Here is a 21,898-nt window from a genome sequence, read left to right as displayed (position 1 = left end):
AGGGATCATACAGATTTCAGTTTAATTAAAAAAAAACACAATGCAGACTGTCCCAAGCTACATTGTATTAAAAGAGCATTTTTGCTGTTCTCATCTTAACATAACCTACACCCCTTGCTTCCCTAGCCCAGTTCCCAGGGGATTTCGGGTGCACATCCTGCATTTGCAAAACATTCTGTCCCCTTCCTAAACCTTGGGAACCAAGAAAAATGATGAATTCCAGAAAGTTGGTAGGGTATTTTCATTTCCTCCATGGTCAGCAGTAAAAGCTCAGCAACTGGATTTTAACCTGTAAATTGATTTAATTATTTCACATAAAAGCTAAATGAAATCAAGGGAATTTTCATGAAGGAAAATGCAAAAACATTCTTTAAACAAAATGCTTCACAGGAATTGATTTCAGCCACTGCTATAAATTTACAGACACCATCTGCAACTGATCCAGGCTCATGATACCAAACTTACTTACAAAAGCTCCTAACAATGTTGACAGTATGAATATTTATATCAGACAGTGCTAACTTCCCTGAAGCTCATCTAAACTCTACAGGCACACACATTTAATTTTTCAGGTATCAACTAACTAAAAATGTTCATTTTCTCCCAACTTTTTTCCACAAGTGAACTTATTTAGCTTTTATACCAGAATGGCAAGTCTAGTTCCATTATAAATAAACACTAGATGACCAAATGAAATTTAAAATAAAAAACCTAACAACAGACTAAGGACAGACCTCATCTTCAGTGGGTTTTTCTCTCACTGGGAATGGAGTCAAAGAAAAGGACAGACACCTCTAGCACTCTGCCACACCTATCCCTCCTTACCTGCTCAAACATCTCATTTGGGTTCATGGACCTTAAGCAAAGGTTTCTACTCATTCTTTTGTGACTTCACTTCTTCCTGTCTCCTAGAAATACTCCTTTTCCCTGAGTCACACTGACCAGCAGCAGCAGCAGGAGATTCCCTGTATACAACCCTCACCTGCACGTCCTTCTTGCCACAGCACACTGGAAGGGCTCCATCAGCCCCAACATCCCCCTTTGTTTCTTTTCATTTGATGGCTCTAATTACTCTGATTTCTCTGCTAACGTGACACACCACTCCCAAAAAAGTCACTGATACCAATTACAAAGTTCTGCCTTTTAATCAACTACTGCAACAGCACATGTGAATACATTTTAACTCTGTAAGACAGAAGCCTTTCAAAAACTAATTTGCTCCTGGTTTGCTCTTTGCTAATTGACTACCACTAATTCAGTGCCCAGTTATGAAGATGAGGGACAGACAACAGCAAAAGACTCAAAAGAAAACCAAACCAAAAGCATTAAATGATCCCTATGGTAGAAATTTCCATGGCACCCTTATTACTTATTTTATGCACCGAATCCCTTTCCCTCCCACCTCCCAAGAAACAAAAAACAATTGATGAACAGAATTCAGTTAAAGGGAATCAAAAGGGTAGACCTTGTGGAGGCCTGCCGTCAAAGCCTAGCTGTGTCAGTTGCACAGGAAGACACCCCTTTTCTTCCTATTACAAGCAATCAACATAATGGAACATTATGATTAATATCAGGTAGTGTTAACAGCTTTAATTAAAGAAAAAATATGATTGCATAAAAGCCAAATGTCATAGTGCATAAATTTAGCACCAAATAATTTGCAATTTATGTAAATTGAAGAATTCTTTACCTGTTGCTTTCTTTCTGTTCCTCTAATCATCTCATTTTTCACAAGACAAATTTGAGTTTTTAAAAATACTGTTGATAAATCAACTTAAACATTAGTAATGTCTGTCAGTATAAAAAGCAAAGTTTACCAGGCAAGCAAACAGGCAAACACTGTTACTTAAAGGTGCTTAAAGGTGTTACTTTGAGGAAGTTCTTTAAACTGTTTTCCCTTCAATTTCAGAGAGCAAGGAAAAAAAAATACTAACTGCTTCATGAATACCACATGATTTCAGAAACCATCCAAACACAATTGTTTTTTCTGTTTGAACACAGTGTGTATCCAGCAGAAAAACATGCATGTCAGTTATTTGAGATAATAATCATCAAACTTAAGACAGTGAAAACACATTTGGATCATCTTTTTGGCTCAAACTTCACAAGTCTTAGGTAAAGCATTTCAAATTGCAGAAAAAGCCCTGAGTGCTGCCCATTTTAGCCTCTACCTCGATGGATGGATTTCCAATAGCAGTACAAAGCAAATGTGTGCTGCACAGTAGCAAAGAACAAATGTACTACAAACTTTGGGGGGCTTAACCTTTATTGATTGCTCAAAACCTCAGCCTAATAAGGTTTGTTTTGTCTTTAACACACCTAGGGACAAATTTTCTCCTCAGTTACGTGCACATGGCTTTTATAATGATCACACACAGCCAAGCACCTACCCAAGGACAAAATGTGGCTCTAGGAGACTTTTCATTACTCAGATTTACATAGACACAACACCAATCTTTGGAACTGCTATAATGCTTGCATGTGCCTTGAAAAAAATTTTGTGTATCCAATTTAGCTCATTGTCAAAAAAAAAAAAAAGGGGGGGGGAGAGGGAGAAACTCTTGGCAAGGTAAAAGGAGGTCTGAATATTTTTTTTCATTTACAGTTCTTGCTTAAAGCAGACTTTGTGAACAAGACAATCAAAAAAATCTGTTTTGAATCAAGAAAGTCTATGGCTAAAAATGAGATACCTTCCTCAAAGTTTATGAATGGAAGAAAGAGGAAAACCAAATAAATAAAAGTTAATTTGCTTACTTTGGTATTCATGTTCTGAGAGAACTCCAAAATAGTATCAACTCTTGTCCACGCATCAGGATGTTCTTTTAAGTGAGTCAACACTTCTTGTGCCATTCTTTGCTGAAAGAAAATTTGATTTGAAACAAATGTTACTATTAGATTATTTAACAAGTTATATACTGTCACTGAAGACATCAATATGTAACACTTAATAATTAAGTTACTTATCTAAGAGTTAGGCAGAACTCAACCAGCAGCAACAAGTCCCTTAAGCCTCCTTCTGGGACAGCTGAAGTTTAGTAACAACCCAAGTCCAAAAGCCCATTAATTCAGGACAGTAATTACTCATTTCCACTCTTCCATCCTGAATGATTCATCCAGAGCAGCAGCAAGAACAGCACACATGATGGGGAAAACCCACTAGGGAATGAACTGCTCTCCCCCTTCCACAAAGTCACCTAGATAAAACTTCATTCTAGGAAACCCAAACTTTCTACTTTCAGTGGGAACATTTATACAAAGTGTCAGCTTTAAGGAACACTGTTTTGTGCTGCAGAACTGTTGATTTTATTTTGAACAATCACAGAGCAGAGCATTACAGGTCTCCAATCTCTATTTCTGAGGGATCCTTGGGGTACCTAACAACCTCCAAAACCACAATAAAAACCTACTGACAGGAAGAAGGGAGCTGGTGGTGCTAACAGTCTGCTCCTCCTCGGGACTGTCATTATCAATTACTGTCCTAGATGCTGTGGTTTCCTGAAAACCTCATCTGAAGCAATTACACATTGAAATAGCTGAATTCATTTTAGTCATCCTTTCCAAAAGCCTGGATGTCTTCAAGAATTTTTAGGGAGCCAAAGTGATGTCAGCCATTTCCAAAAGTGCCATGCACTGACAGATCTTGCTGCAAATTGTACCCCCGACAAGAATGAGGCACTGCCTCACCAACATTTTACAATTAAGAGAACTTAGTTCATTCTTTCATTGCACTGTAGAGCAAATTTGACAGAATTACAAAGCAGTGAAAAGTTTTGCTTTAGCATTAACTTAGAGCTTACTACAGCCATGCAGCTTTCTAGTCTCATCCAAGTACATCCTTGAGCTAATCAGCAACTGGTGTAAGAAAACATGGATTTTCAGCAACTTACAAACCCCATCAAGACCTCAAATCTATATATATAAAATAGAAGAAACTGACAAATGTGGCATGTGATTTACAAAATAAAACTGGAGGTTTTAACAGAAAAGGGCAAGGGATGTCTAAACTATCTGTACAGCACTACTTGCACTCCTACTTGATATAACTGAGCACAGCAAAGTAACTGGACCAGCAAGTCCCTGCAGATTTGATATGGACAAGTACCATATAAATATTCACAAGTACAGCCCCTATTGTTCCAGTGTGACATGAGAGTTTAAAGAAAAGCAAACAAACAGAAAAACCAGCACTTTTAAAAGGGAAGAAATAGCTGTATCACTTCCAGGTTCAATCACAAAGTGTGTTTTTTACATTGGCCTCCTGTTTGCTTGTAATACTGGAGACATATCCCAGGATCAAATTTCAACACCAACAAAATACAGCCAGCCCATATCCTTTTCTCCCAGTGCTGAGAGGTTTGCTCTCATAACCACTAACCCCTCTTCTGGACATCAAACCCTGTAGTTTCATAAAGCAGTATAAATTTAGTAATAATGCTTAATCAAGAACAAAGCCTCATGGTGTTGCTGGTACCAAAAAGAAATTTGCAAATAATCTTTGTGGATGTGTGAAGATCTAACAGATCAATGGAATTAAGAGGCTGGGATGAGTCCAGCTAGACATTTATGAGCTGCATGAAATCTCCTTAGTCATGTGTTGCACTGGGGTGGGGACATGCTTTCTATTCAGAGAAGTATACCCAAAAAAAGCTAAGAGAAAAAAAATTTGAATCTCCAGGACAGAAAATAGCTTCTTTCTTTCCTAATAGAGATCAGCAGATAACAGTTTTGCAAGCAGAGATAAGAAATATGCAGAAGGAGGAGGCAGGTGAATCTGAAAGCAAGTTCAGCACAGGCCATTCAGGTTGCTTTCTATACCTGTTTTACCCTGACATTGCCCTGACCTATTCCAGGAAAACCACTGGTAACCTCCCCATTTTAATATTTAGTTTCCTCAACTCCTATTATTTCTGTCACCCTTTAGTAAAGGACTTGAGCTGTCAGACTCTACTGAGAACCATTTTTTCCTGCATTTTTTTTTAAGCTCCTGGAAGAAGGAAAAGTTTAGACTCTCTGAAATGTCTCCAGTTTGGAAGGGTACTCAAACAACTGACCAAAGTTTCATTAAGGTGACATGTATAAGTACATGCATTTAAACAAGTTTATATTATAATTCACTTTTGCCAGTTAAACACCACCTCTTGAATTTTTCTATCTTCTTGCATTGATTTTCTAAATACTGGACTTTTCCCAGCTGTTTCAAGTGAAGCAACTTCTCACAATGCCAGAACAATGGCAATTTGATCATTGTATTTAGTGTTAATCCTTTATTTTCCTTACAAACCTTCCCAACTTTTTCAACTCTTTTCAAACCAAACAACATTATAAGCATCACCTGTTTTGCAGGGCAGCAAAAGATCACAAAACAAGTGCTACAGATGCCCATACTTTTAAGGCAAAAGCTACAAGGAGTTTTCTGTCATTCAAGCACTTAAAAATTGCAGCCAATATTTGAATTTAGAACGCTCAAAATGCAAATATTTCGAAAAAGAAGGTATTTCAAAACCTACTGGAATTCACATTAGCACGATTTACAAAAGCTTTTTTTTCCCCCTAAAGAGATACACAAAGCAAGTATATGCAAGTATATCATTGTTTATTCTAACAGCTGGAAAGAATAGAAAAGCATCAGCTACTTTGTCCCATTTAATTCACTTATTGTTGTGCAAGACTCTCTTAGTAAGAGATGCCTGACACTGAAACTCCCAATTTGTTGAGCCTGAACAATTAAAATCTGCCAGAGGAGGAACTATGCCAACACCCTTTGTAGCAATACTTGCTCTCAACATTTAAGTCTTGTTTCCAAAAAAGTTCAAGAAACAGATAAAAAAGCAATACAAGATTCACTTTCAAGGTAATAGATGCAAACACACAAATGCACAGTCCTTCCATTTCAACTTAATACTTCACAGTCTGCACTAAGTCCAAAGGAAAGAATGCAAGAAGAACCTGTGCAAACTGTAATGGGAAATAAAAAAGACCAGACACAAGAAAAGAACACACTCTTCTATTATTTATGCATGACATGCTTCTTTATAAATACAAACACAGTAATAGCATCACTAAGATTTTTCTTTTAGATACAATTTTTCACTGAAGTGAACATTACATTCTTCACAATCCTGTCCATAAGACTCAAACCTTCCTGAAGAACTAAGTCAGAAAAGGTGAGCTGCACTTAGTGTCCTTATCAAATCATATTTGCTAATAAGTCTCAACATCAGAAGCCAAGCTAGAAACGAACACACTCCAAATAAACATTTCTCCAAGTGTCATTTCAACGTGAATTCACATTTCATGTGACTGCCTCAGTAAATTCACTAATATTACTAATTGTTACTGAATTTATCAGTAACAGTAAATCAGCTGACTTTCTGTAAAGTTAAAACATGGTCAGTAAATGGATTTCCAAGTCCATCTTACCTGTGCACCTTCTCCATGGTACAAGCAGTTCACCACATTGTCCAAGAGATTGATATCCAGTTTCTGGTTAAAATCCAGCAGCTGACGAGCTGCATGGTCTGCTAACATTGTCATAATTGCTGGCATAGATTACTGCAAAATAAATTTTTAAAAAGTGATCAATTAGTCAGAAATTATTATCAGATGCAGCTGCAAAGCAAGTGCTTCAACTTAGCTCATTTGTCTCATTGAAACAAGATGCTTAGGTTAGCAGTAGGAGATAACACTGCTTTGTTTGTGGGGCACACACCAGGATAAACTTTTCTTTTACCTCCCTGAAAAGTCACTCATCACTACCCCAGGGTCTCCAACAGGTAAAATACATAATAACAGTCTGACTAGAGTGTTACCAGCACCCTGGGGCTCATTTTAAATCCCTACCAGTCCCTAAACACATTTGCTGGTCAAAAAGCCTTGTGTCGCTACAACCAAAACCCACACTGGCAATCTCAGCTGAGTATCGAGTTCCCAAGGCCGACATGCACATTCAGAAGACTCAGTTCCAAAAGCTTTTAAACACTTGGGTATGGAGGTGAAACGTGATCTACACACAGAGCAAGAAATTAGCCACAGGGCATTTTTCAAATAGTTGGGGAAAAAAAAGAAAACCACCTTACAAGTTAACCACATCCAAGTAAAAAAAATTACCACTGAAACTAAATTGACTGAAGGCACTTTGAGAACACGAAGCAAAGGGACTGTTAAGTCAGCAGGTTACTCTGTGTGCCATGTGAGAGCACTTCCAACTGAAATGGAATTCTACTGGAGGTTTCAGGTCCCCTAAAACCAGGGACACATGTATTAACTCCTCGTCCTAGACAGAGCAGCCTTGATATTATGCAAAGGGAGTCAGGTGGGGTGTGCACGTAAGATTCTTTACCAGCCAGAGACTGGTGCAAGATAAAGACATTCATGAAAAGCAGGAGAACAAGCCAGAAGCCACAGAATTTTTAAGGGTGAGTTATACTCTACCTTTTTCACACCACCCTCCCTCCCCCACACTGGAAGCACTTAATCAAGTTTGTTGCCCTGTTCTCACAGAAAATGGCAACTCCAACACAAATTCCCATCCTGCCATCTACAGCACCTCTATGCCACTCACTCTCCTTCTCAAACCCTGTAAACCCATAAATCTCACATGAAACTCCTCACTTAAAAACAGCCAGAATCTGGGCAAGTGCAAGATCAAGCAAAAAGTTACACCAGAGCGATCTGCATACTCAGAAAGATACAACCTGAAACTCTTCCAGGAACACACCCCATAAAGTCAGATTTGCTCTTATTAAATAGCTCCATGTGTAAGGAAAAATTTGTTTTATGCTTTATGTATTTAAGTCATGCTCAAAAGTAAGGAGCAAGACAAACCTGTGCCTCAACCCTAGTAATTACTAATTAAATTAAAGTTTTACAGTAGCATCTAGACAAGGAAAATATTTTTGTTTAGAAATGTGTACTTGCAAGTAGTGTCAAGTAATTTCTCCTACTTCTATATATAAAAATAGCTTCAAACCCAAATATTGTAATTGGATTTTCAAGTGGAAAACTCTGTATCGCTATGCTAACACAACCATTTTAAGGGCTTCATCTCAACATCCAGTCAAGCCTTTTTACAACATGTACCTGCAAAACCAGGAGAAAATAAACATCAAGTAGAGAACAAAGTAAATTAAAATTAACAATCCACGTCTCTTCCTCCCTCTTTCAACTCCTAATGTTTTCGAAATTGCGATGTTAAGTTTGGAAGGGAGAAATACAGCAGCAGAAAAGCCTGACTTCATTCTTCATTTCATTCTTTTGGCTCAGGAGGACGCTGAAAATGTCACCTGGCAAACGAGGGGCATTGAGCAGCACCGCTAGAAGGAAACTACACCCATGAAGAGGCTCAGAGCAGTTAATGCTCCCCCAGCCACTCGTGCTACCAGGCACGCCCCTTTTTGTCCACATCTGGCCTCCATGGCTGAGCCGTGAAAAGCGGTTTGCAAACTACAATAAATGTCGTGAAGGAGGCAATTCTCAGGTAAGGCCATTCATTTCAGACCCGAGCCTCTCTCGGTGGCTTTCAGGCCGCCCCGAGAGCGCCAAGGAGGAGCAGCGTGACCGAGAGAAGTTATTCAACACATGGCAGCAGAAAGGAAATGTTTTGAATAGGGCCCTTCGCCACTCCCAGCATTATCTTCAAAATGACCTACCTACTTCGCCAGGCGAAAAACAGAAATGGCGGCTTTGTGGCCACCACCACCTGCAACCAACTCGATCTCTCTCTCACTCCTAACACTATACCCACATGAAGCTCATAATCTCTGATTTACTGTACTCCTACACTTCTCCCTCCCCCATCGTGCCTCAACTCCGGAACAGGTTTAAGCCTCAGCTCCAAGAACCACCACTGATCAGTCCCTCAATAAATGGACAAAAACCAACAAAGGAAAAAAAGTTTAAAAAAAAAAAAACAAAACCAAATCAGAAAAAAAAAAAAAATCTGAACTACAACACAGCAAGAATGTGACATCTACCGAAGGTCAAAAGAACTGCATTTACAGCACTGTTTACACAGTTATCCCAACTCTCGATGACCCTGGACCTTTAACACAACAGTTAGCTTGTTGTGGTAGGCCCGATTCATTTTGGCATGTGGCACACAGGAATAACAGCAGGCACTTCAAAGTAAGAAATGCTGAGCGTTCACCATGAATCTTACAGCACCTTTAACCCAGATATTTAAAGCTCATTGGGCCCAGCGACTTTAAAAAAAAAAAAAAAATCAAAAAAAGAAAACCACCCTGGGAGAGTCAATGTGCCCCATTTCTAAGCACGAAATGCAAATGAACTGCCTCCCTCTTCCAAGGAATTAGCTGCATCACTTGTAAATCCCACCCAGGAGGGGTGAGCGCCTCTGAAACGCAGCGCACGACAAACGCGTCCGCATCTCACTCCACACACCAGCAATGGCAACGAAACCGCCCCTTCCCTTCGCTCCTTACACACACACGTGAAGGAGAAGGACGAGACGGATTAAGTAACATCTGCCCGACACCTCGGAGCGTTCGTTTTCGGCTGGAAATAACTCACACCCACCCAGCGCGGCGGCCCTTCCCCGGCTTCTGCCGCAGAGCCCCGGCGGGCGGGCAGCGCCCCGGCTCTCGGGCAGCCCCTCCGGCTCCCGGCTCGGGCCGGCAGGGCTCCGGTTCCCGGCGGGGAACGGGCCCGGGCTGAGGGTCGGGCGGGCCGGAGCCCTGCGGAGCGCGGTGGCCCCGCAGCCCCTCCCTCCTCCTCCTCCTCCTCCTCCCCTGGGCTCCAGCCCTGCGCTCTATACAGGGCTCCCCACGTGATCCAGGCGGACGTTTCAATACTGCTGCACAGACACACACACACACACACACAAAAAAATATTTCTGGAAACTTCCACTCCTAATAATTTACAGATTATGTCGCCGGGTTTGCCCGTACCCGATCCCAGCCTGCCCGGCCCCTTCCTAACGAGGAGCATCCCCCGCAGCATCCGTGGCTGCGCTCGGCCAGGCCGGGGATGCTCGTACCCCAAACCCCATCCAAGCGCACCCCCGCCCCTCAGGGCTCCTCCACGGGGTCCATCACATCTCTCCTAGCACAGGCCAGGCTCTGTGCCCCCCTGCACGGGCACATCCACCTCGTTCTGCCCCCTAAAATAACCCCCCTCTGCCCCCCTCCGCGGTGCCCATCGCGACCCCCCCACAACCCTGGCTTACCTAGGGGTTTCTCACAGCCTCTTGCTTCAGAAAGTAAGGGCGGGCGAGCCAAGTTTCTAACCACCACACGCCACAAGAAGAAAAAAAAAAAAAAAAAAAAAAAGAAAATAAAAAAAGACCACCAAAAATAACCCACTCCCAAAAAGATTTTTAAAAAAATAAGGAAAAGAAAACACGGAAGGAGGGGAAAAAAAAAAAAAACCAGCACTGAAGGAGGGAAAAAACCACCACGGCAGGAGGTGGGGGGGAAGGCGAGCGCTCTCTCCTCGGTGGTGGGTCGGGGTTAGTGGCGCCACTCCTCCCCTCGCAGCGTGCCCGGCCTGGCTGCACCAGGCGCCCGCAGCGGCCCCCGGGGCTCCGCGCTCGGCTCCGCGCCTTCCCCTCAGCCCCGGGAAAGCGGCCGGCGCGGCGCTCCGGCCTCGCTGGTGCGGGGGGATCTAGCCGGCTGCGCCTCCCGCGCCGCCCAGGCCCGGCCCCGCTGGCTCTCGCTGCCCCTGCGGCTGCCGCCCTCCCCGCCCGGCGCTCAGTTCGCCCCCATTCCCGCCGCCCCCCCCGCGGCTCGCACTAAACTTCGCCCCCTCAGCTGCAAGTCCCCTACGAGCAGGTCACACACGCGGCGGCGGCGACGGGGACTGAGCGCGGCGCGTCTCCCCCTCCTAATGCCACAGGCTCGGAACCGGCTCAAACCGGTTCAGACTGGGAGATTCCATCTCGGTTTAGTTTTCAGCCCATGGCGCCGCGGAGCGTTTGGAAACCTCGGGGGCCCCGCCCAGCCGCCGCTCCCATTGGCCCCGGGATGTGCCGCCGCGAAGGCGGCCTCCGCGCTCATTGGCCAGGCTGGCTGTCAATCCGCTGCGCGCCTCGGCTGGGCGGGGGGAGCGAGCGGCGGCGGGGGGGGTGAGCGGAGGGGACCCGCCCCCTCTCCAGCAGCGCTTTGCGCGCTAAGGGGGGGGGCTCCGCCCTCTGATAGGCCGAGCCGCGCTGTCACTCAGACGGGCCCCGCCCCCATGTTCGCAAAGCGCGGGCGCCGGCCTGGCCGCGTTCTCATTGGCCGGCGGCGGTGGCGGCGTGACGCGCGCGCCTGAGCGCGGCTTTCGGGGCTGCGGCGGGAGGGGGCGGGAAAGGCGCGGCCGTTGGGCGCCCCCGGGCGCGTGCCTGAGGTGCAATAGCGGGAGCGGGGGGGGAGCCGTGAGGGGAAGGGACTCGGGGGGGGCTGATCCGTGTGAGGAGAAGGGGTTTGGGGGGGCTCCGCTCCCTGAGGAGAAGGGCCTCGGGGGTGCTGGCCCGTGAGGGGAAAAGGTTCGTGGAATGGGCCTGTGAGGGTAAAGGGTTCAGGTCGCTGGTCCGTGAGGAGAAGGGGCTCGAGTACCATCCTGTTCGTGCTGAGGGAGTGCAGCGAGGAGATGGAGGCACCCTCTGTGTGTGAGGGCTGCGTGGCCATTGCGGGTATCACCCCACACGTCTAACTCACTGTGAGGGAGTGGAATATCTTAGCTGTGGAGTGGGCCTGGTGCTTGCTGTCCCTTTCCCCAGCAGTGCTGTGCTCTCCACCAAAACCCGTGCAGATTGTGAGGTGCGTGTCCCCTCCCCTACGATGGCTCTGTCCGTGGGGTGTCCAGCTTCTCGTAGCTGCCCTCCCAAGTGCGCTTCAGGCAAGGCTGGATTTCGATTTATCCAATTCTCAAGCTGTGTAAGGCGTGTTAGGTAACCAGAGGGGAACAGAAGCGATCTTGGGGCTTTGCTGTGGTGGCACACACTCAGCAGGCTATGGTTGTCATCACAGAGACTGTACTTGCCAACTTCCACGTGGAAAAGCTCCTATCAGTGAATGTACTCGGTACCTACATATGCATTTCTTCAGTCTTACCTTCTCCTTTGAAAAAGCTGTAGCTATAGAAACTTATGAGTCACTTCCATGAGGAGGCTACTATTATGAAGTATTTAAATACCTTTCTAGGAATAAACTTTCTTTTTCATCGCTTCAATTGACGCAGTTACTTTGGTTTTGAGATGCCATTACACTGGTCACTGGAACTTAGAGACGTGATACTTTTGATTTGTGGAATGCCCTCTGGATGGTTTCCAAAGAGAACTTTCTCTACAGCCTTACTGAGGTGGTGTTCACCTGTGCTCTGTCTGGGAGTACGAGAGGGATGCTTAAGCACTTTTGCTCAGCTTTAAAAGGAAAAAAAAATAGTGTTTTGTGGTGTGTAGACTGCTCGGGAGTCATGGCTGAATTGCTACTGCTGTGAAGTTTGTATCCAGCAGGCAGGTGCTGTGCTGTTGCTAATAAGCGATAAGAAAGACATTTAATTATGTTTTTGAAGCCTCTGTTGGCTTTCTAACTTTACACATAGTGTGTGCTCAGTCATGGAGCTGCTGGATGGGGCTCAAAACCTTTATTTTTTCCGTATGATTTTTTTAATCCATACCTTCTGTGGAATGCAACAGTTTAAAGTTAAGCATCTGCAATCATCCCCAAAAGATTGCCAGTGCAATGAAAACCATATATACTTGAATAAATAAATGCAATTACACGTACTTACACTGTTCTGATTGCCTGACCAATTCTAGAAGTGCTGTGGGGATTCCAGTTCCTCGATCTTCATTTTGTGGGTGTGTGTTTCGTGCTTTCTTTACTTTGTTTCTGGGACAGCTGGGGAAATCTTGTATTCAAATGCACATTTGTGTTTTGGGCAGAGTCTCAGAGGATGCAAGACAGCGCAGTGCCAAATCAGACCCTGTGTGATGTAATACTGGCTTAATGTGATGTATTACTGCACTTAACTCCTCAGTTAAGTTTCTTGGGGAAATTTCTGCATTTAAGCATTTAAGGCTTGAAGAGCTGGAATGTGAATGGTCTCTTTTATTTTTTTATCGTGCCTAAAAGGAACTGCATCCTGTTAACATCTGTGTCAGGGTGGTAACAGTGCTTTGTTTAATTCAGCTTGTTTGTCTTGCTCTGGTGGGTTGGCCTTCGCAGAGTGACTGTAATTGAAGATAGCACTGGAGCTGCTGGGATTCAATTTGAAAGTGATTCCAGCAGAATGGGCAGGCATATCAAGCTGTTGGTGGGTTAAAAGCAGGGCTGTAACTCTAGCACTTAGAATAAACAGTTCCTATGTGTGTTTTGATGTTCTATCTAGCTCTGGTGTTCAGAACAAACTGATCTAAGAGACCAAAAATCTAAAAAAAGTCGAATTATTTTAACTCCTGCTTGCGTGGAAGGTTCACTTCAATTTTCTGTGTGTGTATATGTATGTAAGAGACAAATGTCTAAACCCTTAAATCAATTTGTTAAATTTATGTTAACTATTTTGGGAGTAGATGCAGCTTCACAATTTCATCAGGTGTTGGTAATGCCCCAGATTGCAATGTGGTTTTAATAAATTATAGGAGTAACAAACACAGCAGGGGTTGGCTCTGCCAGTTTGTTTGTTAAATCCTGTGCTTGAGTAGGGGAGAGTTCCTGCCTCATCACTGTTATCTCAAATAACACACTAATTTTTTTTTTTAGGAATAGCCTTCCTGCAAGCTGTGGTGTGGGAAAACTGAACTCTTCCCATCTCCCTTCTGTAAGGAGCCAGGTGAAGGCTGGTTCAGCAACTCAGGGCAGTGAGTAAAAAGCAGCTGTTTTAGCAGGGTGGGTGTATCTGATCACAATTTTCTCCCACACATGCCATCAGGAGTTGTTGTAAGCTTGTGCTTGCCACTGTTTTGTTGCCACTGTTCCCTGTCTGATGGCTCCTTTATTAGATGTTCAGTCTGGTATTTCGGCCTTGCTGGAATCAATAGAAAAATTTGCTTGGGTTTCAGGTCAGCAGTGTAGCCTGGTAGTGATAAAAGCTAACTGCACACTAGGCTGGATCAAAAGGAACACAACCAGGACATCAAGTGAAGTGATTCTTTCTCTCTGCTGGTCACCCAGCCTGGGTTTTGGTCCATCACTACAAGAAAGATGTGGAAATCCCTGTGCAAGTCCAACAGAGCACATCTTCAAGGTGGAGAAGGGACTGAGGGAGCTGGGCTTCTTCAGCCTGGAAAAAAAAAAATGGGTGAGGTGAGACCGAGTAGCACAAACCAAAGCAGGGAGTGGGTACTGTATGGGCAGAATTAAGTAACTAAGCTTTTGTGGTCTGTTTGTTCCTCACAAGGGCCCCACAATTTGTGGGAGTTAGTATATTTTGAATGCTTGTCTAATCCCTGCACACACTGTTCAGGGGTGATGGGATGGGCCACCAGGGTCTGAGAGTGTCACTAAATAAAGGTTATGTGGATAGGCAAGCAGTGCTTATTAACTTTCACCCCAAAGATAGAGAGCTCTTCCTTTTACCTTTTATGCAGTCTTTTTTACTGTTTAAAGCTTCTTTGTGTGTTTTTGGACACTCCTCCTGTAAATTTGCTTTAGCTGTGGTCAATTTGGTTTTTCAGAACCACAATGATTTTCTTGGGTGGCATGCCAGCATTAGGGGTTGCACATCTGGGAAAGCTGAGGTTCTGATAAAGGGAGGAGGGATACAAACAAGAGAAAAATATCAGGTTAGTGTCATAATTTCTTGAGTGGTAAAGTAGGATTTGTGAATGGAAAGATCAGGGAAGAAAATAAAATAGAGTTGGGGAAATAAGGCAAAGAGAAGGCAGGTGTTGAGTGAGGCTGAAGTGAAAGGAATGAGGCATTCAGAGGAAATTGCCAGCTGTAAATTTTTGAGGATGTCTGGGCAACACACAACTGAAACCATCTGTTAATGTCGAGTGTCATTGTAAACAGCTCCAGCTTCCACCTCATCCTTCGGGAAAGGCCCTTTCCCCATCCATGCCTTTATGGGGGGCGTGTCCTGACTGCAGAGTTTTCACTTTACCACGCTGTGTCCATTGCCAGAGCTTTCTTCTCAAAGCAGGGAAGGATGCCTTGTAGTTTCCACTGTCTCCTGCAGCTGTCCCACTTTGTTCTGGAATTATTGACATGATAGGACCAGCAAATATGTTTGGCTAATGAAAGGAATGCAGAGAATTTGTTCTGTCCTTCCACTCTTGCTTCATGTCATTCTAGAAATGGCAGAACTAATCCTGCCTGAGCATCCCTCTTCTCATTCAGCATCTGCTGCCATTTTTAATTGTTTTATTTTTTCTTTAAGAGAGCTTCTAATGTACATTTTAGTTCTTTAATTACTTTTAATTGACTCCACCTTTACCGTGTCTTTGGCCAAACAAATTTTGCATTTCATTTATTTTTATGTGGAAGAAAGCAACTGTCTGTTTTGATGAATGTCCCAGATCAATGATTTCAGAGAGGCTGTCTGTAAGAAGAATATTAACAGCATTTGCAGATGATCATAAGTCAGGTGTTACAAGTAGGAGGAAATAATACAACATAATCTAAAAATCTTGGAAACAGGAAATTGAATATAACTGAGTGGAGAGGAGAAATAAAAACTGATGTGTCCTTGGGGGGAAAAAATAAGTTCAGCCAAGGGAAAACTTGGAAAATAGAGCTGAGGGAGAAAGTGGAGAGCAAATTAAATATTCCATTGCTTGGTGACAGGGCAAAGGAAAGGACAACATAATTAGGGAGTATCTGTGGGCATTGCTTGGAGCAGCAGCAGGGTAGTGGCCTAAAGTAATTTCAAGAGCACTCATAGAATGTTTTAATTGAACATGGGTATCTCATTATCAATGTGTTTTAAACAGATGGGCACAATTTCAGGGATGATTGGTGATTAACACTTGAGGGAGTAAAGGTATGAAATCTGTAAAACATGAGCAAGGAAAAGCCAGATAGGGATATATTCATCAATAAACTTCCTAAAGTGGAGAACTGTTAACCAGTTGAATATTTTGAGATAATTAAAATAGCTCTCAGAAAGGTTTTTAAGGCATGAAACTTCAAACTCTAAAATAACTTTTCATTGTGTGTACAAATCCCTGAAAAACAGATTCTAAGAAGGAACTGGGAAAAATCACTCTATATTACAGGGAACAAATTCTCCATCTGCAGTCTTTTAAAGATGCCATCTTTTTTGGTGTCTCACTGATAACTGGATTCTTCTGTTGGCCAAACCTTGCATGCCATATTCATGTGAATTGTGTTGATCCTGAAATGAGGTCAGAAGGCAAAGGTAAGAAATTTCCCCTTTCCTCTAGTAAAGTTCAAATAAGTGAGTTTACAACATTTTGACTGAAAAAAGTCTTTCATGTGGGGACTCTATGTAAATAAGTGAGCACAGTGACATATAAATACTCCTTTTGCATTATACAGCTATAAAGCAATACTCATAACTTAAGAGAAATCAGCTGTTCTTCAAGAGCTGTTTAATAAACTTGGCACAAATTCTGTTAGGCTCAGCTCTAGGAGCAATTCTAGAATCTGCAGCTGTGAACCATTTTCTGTGATGCTGTGACTGTCAGGAAGATGGTGTGAAGTCTGCTGGGTGTCCCAGCAGAGCTGTTCTGCTGACACAGGGACTGCCATAAAGCCATGTTAATCAAATCTTGCAAGGAGGCAAAATGGTTGTCACCATTTTGTTAAACCAGATCTGGTCATCTCAGAAACATTCATTAGTTCTGGAAGTGTTGGTTTCTTGGGTTTGTTTTGTTGTTGGTTTTTTTTTTTCCCTATATACCTGCTTTTGATACAATTTCTTAGCTTTATTTTTTTTGGTCTAACACATTGCAACTTTTAAAGGATCTTAAGGGTTTGGTTTTCTTAAGGAATGGTAGTAGGATTTGAGTTCCAAAATAGCAATCAAACTGTCAAATTCAGGAATCTGAGATAAAATATTCTATAGTGTCAGTGCTCCAAATGCCATTGGCAGAGATTATTGATTCTCACCAATAAATATTACATGGTGTTAAATCTAACAATTGTCTCTGGGCAGTTGTCTGTTACTGGAGTCCAGTTTGTATTTAAAATGGAACTGCTAACTTCATTGTGGTTATGTCTTTATTTGGGGCATTACTTGATCTTTCAGCTTTTGAGGCAATAATCTCTCTCTAACAAGTAAAATAACTCCAGATGGCAATGGAGGAATAGCTCCACTAAAGATGATTTGGTTTTTAGTAAATTCTTGGTGTTCTTGAAGATTGGTGAAGCTTTGTCCTCACTATGATTTAAAAGGTAAGTTTCAGTCCTTAAACTGGAAAAATCCCACTTTATACCCACAGGTAACAGTAGTGCCCCTGCTGGAATAGCACTCAGCCTCTTGCACCCTTCTGGAGCTGGGATTGTGGAACACAGGATAGGAGTGCCAAGGTATTAATGTGGGAGTGTGGTAGGTGTCACTTCCATGCTAATCAGTGGCTTTAGTGGCTGCCAAGTTCATAAACACGTCAGGAAAAAATACGGGTTATAGCTCCAAGTGAGACTGTTTTATAACTGATTTATTTCAGTCCAGTCTCAGCTTTATAACTGAGCCTAAATTCCAAACTATCCCTCAGCAGTTCCAGGTGTTTTTAATGCACTGCCTTTACCTTCCATGCTGTCACATGTACAACTTGGCTATCTCTTCCCAGTTCTATAGTGAACAGCCTTGAAATTCAAATATATTCCCTAAGTGATGAGCATGGGGCTGTAATTCCAAAACAAGCTCCTTTAGCTTGCTCATTTTGGAAATCAGAAACCTCTTCTTTATGTTGGGAAAAGAAAGAGGCAGAAGGATGGGGAGAATAGAAACCAAAACACTATTTAGGTTTTTCTTGGAGAGGTGATACTTAGAAACAATTTGGAGGAAAATGCAGCTTTCAGTTTTGGGTAAGTAACACTGTGCTGAAGGAAAAGCTCTCACATTCTTCCCAAGCTTTTTGAAGATGAGCTTGTAGCTTTTTGAATGTACATAATATGTACATAGTCATCTTCCAATTCATTAGGGTTCTTGGTTATTATTTTTTCATGTTTTCACAATGAACTCCTTGATTTTAGATATAGGGGTTTTTTTTCTGATTAAGCTTTGCTCTTTTTTTCATTCATTTCTCTATTTCAGTCCATAAATTATTTTTCAGCCTTTGGCAAGCTGTATTTTTAAACTGCTGCTCTCTTCTGTCATACCTGTGACTAAACTTAGTCTTTGATCACGTTCCTTTGTGGCTGGTCTTTTCCACTGTGAAGGGAAAATTAGAACTAAAAAAAAAAAAAAAAGTCTTTCTATCCTTAGAATCCCTGTTCCCCTGTGAGCATCCTTTGGAAAATTTGATTTTAAGGGAGCATCCGTGCAAGCTCTGTGTTCAGGTAGGAATAAGCAATTTTGTGGGTGGGGCAGAATGAGAAATTTGGCATCACAGACTGAAAACCACAGAAGCTGCCACACATTCCTTGTGTCCCAGAGGTCACCACACTTCCAAGGGGCATGTCAGCAACACCTTTCGTGGCAAAAGCCAACTTCACTTCCATCTGCAAGGAAGGATTGGGTCCACAAACCTCCAAGTTACTTCCCAAAACGTGCAAGATGCTGGTGTAGGTGGCAATTTGTGTGGATGGACAGGCCTTTTGTCATTCCCTCTTTCCTTCTAGGACTGAGCAAAGATGCTGCACGTGCTTCCTTCCTGGGGAATTAGACTTGAGTGATTTGGGAAATGCAGGTCTTGAGAGCTGCCTGCACAGAGAAAATGGGTAATTAGAAGCATGTGTTGTGCTCTGAGTGTTCCAGGGAGCCAGAGTGAAAGGCTGGGTTAGCACAGTGTGACAGCAGATGCAAACCTGGAGTGCCTGTAACCATCCTAACCTCATCACAAACTTAGTTGAAACCAGGGGTTATTTATTCATAGGGTCTCCAGTTTGATGATTTTTTTTTTCCCCCTAGCATGATCTTAGATGATCTATATTTACATGTAATTTTTTGGCTAGCCTGTTATTTCTGAAAGCAGGCTTTATAAAAAGTAAAACTAAAATATTGGCATTCGACTCCAGCTGTAGGAAAGAAATGTAATTATTTAGTTAGGTGTCACCTAACAGCAGATTAGCCTTAAACCCAAATCTATCTACTATGTCCTGGATTATAGATGGAAAAGAACTTCAGGTTGCTTTCAAGTTGTCTGTTAGATACAACCCACAAAGCTGAAAAAGGTTTCTAGGACAATGCACATGAAATAAAATTGCAATTTTCATCTGCCAAGTCCTTCATTCTTGCTGTGTTTAAAATTGGTGTTGTGGGGAGGTAGCAAATTACTTTGTGATGTGTTTCACCCAGACAAGCTCGTGGTTATGGCTGAGTAATGGAGTACTTTTATACTGAATTTTTTTTTTTTTTAAATGGTGAAGGGGTTTTCTGAGTTTGATGAAATACCCAATAAAATCTTTGGTTAAAAATAGAGATGCCACCTCTTACAGCAGAGGTGTGCTTTGTGTTTAATGCTTTCCCTCATGAAAATAATCAGCATGTAATGCTAATATTTTTAATACTAGATTCTTACACAGAGGGGAGATACTCTGCTTGTGATACTCTGAAGATCACTCAAGTATGATCAATAATCCATTAGCAGGAATCTGTTCCATTTAACACTAACAAGTTTTCCCATCCCTTCCACGTGTAAAGCAAGACAGAGAAGTAATCTGGAATGTTGAGCTGTGGAGGAAAATAGCAGCAAAAATAGTTTAATATAAAGGTATTTAGCAGAAACCACATCCAAATCAGCCTTATTTTTAATACAAAATGCCTTGTAAGTCTGCCTGTGTCTGCTGAGAGGCACAGTGAGGGCATTTCTTCAGTAAATAGTGCAGTATCGTGGCCATGAATGCAACAAAACTGCTTTACAGAGATTTATTGCACCTCACTCCTCAGAGAAGTATGGATTGTATCCAGCCTGGAGGAGCAAGTCATGACCAAGGATGATACAAGCACTTGAGAGTTTTTAGCTGTGAGTGACTGGCAGGATGTCCTGATGATTGAATAGATGAACTTGGTGAATTGGTGACCATGACTTGTATCTAGTGTTGGTTTAGGATTATCACTTTACTATCATTTGGGACAGCAATTTAAAGTCAAATCCTATTTTTCCATATGTCAGGAATTCCACTATGTCCTTATGCACAGGAAGAAGTGTAGGAAAAGGAAATCTTCCTATGGATATTACAGTTTGGCACAATCTAAAATATGTTTAATGGCTTTTGCTTTTTTCTAGACTGAGAAATCAAGTTTGAAAGCAAACCAACAATAGAGGCATTCATGGTTTGTTTTTTAAAAGCCACACATTGTCCTATCTTATTCAAAGCAGAATTTTTCTAATAACCAAATTCTCAGAGTCTGTTTGTTTCCCAAAGTTATGTAATAAAAACAATTGTCAGATCTATTATGATAGTCTAGACTAGACACAAAAGGGGAACTCTAGGGCAAGCATGGAGATTTTCTCATGGAAACAGGTAACAGGAAGACTAAAATCTATTCTTCATCTCTTTAAAACAAGTAGTCCAATCTCAAACCTTTCAGAATAGTTCAGTTGTTTTCTTGGCAGGGGGGAATGGCTGCTGTAGATTGTTCTAGAAGAAAATGTGCCATTGTCAGCCCTGCTCTGCTGGGTGGGTGATAAGGGCCTGTAAAAGCCCTGTGTTGTCTCCCAAGTGGTCCAGAAGCAAGGCTTTTCCTCTCCTATATGGATCCTTGTGTATGTGAGATAGATTAATGGCTTGTCAGAGGAGCACAAACCAAGCCACGGAGTTTAGCTGGAATCAAGTGGCTCTGTTTTCTGAAATCCTCAATGGAACAGATTTTCCAAGTGGGAAACAAAGGGATGTCCTCAGCTGTGCTGCCTAGAGTGGGGATCAGGGAACAACATTGCAAGAGGAGCATGGATTTGTTTGCATCTTCCCATCCTGATCCTACACCTCCCTCTGCCTCCTGACCCCAGGTGGAATGAGGTGCAAGTAAGGCCAGGGCTGCCAAAGCAGGAGGAGTTGCTATGAAGAGCTCACTCTGCAGAACAGCAATAATTTGTGAGCTGGAGCCCATTGCAGATACAAACTGGGTCTCAAGGGGGATGGGAATTTGTTCATGTGTGCTGGTATTTGGGTCACGAGCCTGATGGAAGGGGACAACACAACCCATCAAGTTTGGGAATGGGAGCTGTGAAATGTTAACAGCAGTGGGATCATCCCTTGTGGCTTCTGGTAATTAGATAAAATTTGCTGATTAATGAGGCCATAGTTTCACATATGCTTTAAGCCAGCCCTGAAATCTCACTTGAAAAATGTGATTAGTTTTAACCTGGATATGGAGCACTGTGGCTGTAGAAAACATTCTTTCTGGTAAGAATGAATATGGAGTTAGGATTAAGTGGGAAGGGATGTGCAGGACATGTATATTCCTGGAATTTGGGAATACAGAAAAAAAATTGAGGGGAAAAGACAGTGAAATGTATCCTCTTGCTTTTGAAGCTTTTTATCTTTTCAGTCTCTTACTCAGATCTTCTGCTGTACCTTCCTTTTTAGGTTAGGTGAGGACATGCCCAAGCCCAAGGCCACCTGATCTCAGGTAGAGATGTAGTGTTTGCTACAAAAGGATACAGCTAAAAAGCCAAGTTACATTCAAATACACATCAAGTCATTTCAGATGCACAGGGAGGTTTTAAATTAAAAATCTAAAATTATGAAGTCAAAAGCTTTGACTTCAAGGGATGTAATTTATGTTTTTCTACAATGCATGGTCTAGCATATTCTACTTTGGGCAGCACTGTTTGAAAGTTCATTAGTATATATAAGTAATTAGCAACCTAAAGATGGCAAGAAGATA

General features: G+C 42.5%; 1 protein-coding gene and 1 long non-coding RNA gene across 6 annotated transcripts in view; one reads left to right on the top strand and one right to left on the bottom strand.

Moving 5' to 3' along the window:
* The window catches only part of XPO1 (exportin 1), a 34,443-nt gene extending 23,501 nt beyond the window's left edge, over positions 1–10,942 (bottom strand). Inside the window, exons 1-4 of one of the 3 annotated variants that reach the window (XM_088160745.1) lie at positions 10,783–10,942; positions 10,185–10,240; positions 6,421–6,552; positions 2,755–2,856 (exon numbers count right to left, since the gene is read on the bottom strand). In XM_088160745.1, coding sequence (XP_088016871.1) covers positions 2,755–2,856; positions 6,421–6,546 — 228 coding nt within the window. In that variant the 5' untranslated portion in view covers positions 6,547–6,552; positions 10,185–10,240; positions 10,783–10,942. Of the gene's footprint in view, positions 1–1,465; positions 1,530–2,754; positions 2,857–6,420; positions 6,553–10,184; positions 10,333–10,782 lie in introns of those variants that run through there. The other 2 variants (XM_014895087.2, XM_088160746.1) reach the window with 2 other exon arrangements.
* Positions 10,943–11,413: 471 nt separating this feature from the next.
* Positions 11,414–21,898, top strand: part of LOC148224138 (uncharacterized) — a 53,087-nt gene continuing 42,602 nt past the window's right edge. The window contains exon 1 of one of the 3 annotated variants that reach the window (XR_015802058.1): positions 11,414–13,799. This is a non-coding gene — a long non-coding RNA (uncharacterized LOC148224138). Of the gene's footprint in view, positions 13,828–18,355; positions 18,406–21,898 lie in introns of those variants that run through there. The other 2 variants (XR_015802056.1, XR_015802057.1) reach the window with 2 other exon arrangements.

The sequence above is a fragment of the Sturnus vulgaris genome, chromosome 3, assembly GCF_052056855.1.
Source record: "Sturnus vulgaris isolate bStuVul1 chromosome 3, bStuVul1.hap1, whole genome shotgun sequence".
In the NCBI taxonomy this organism is placed as follows: domain Eukaryota; kingdom Metazoa; phylum Chordata; class Aves; order Passeriformes; family Sturnidae; genus Sturnus; species Sturnus vulgaris.
The sequence above is the reverse complement of the archived record's forward strand: the minus strand, read 5'-3'. Positions and strand labels throughout refer to the sequence as shown.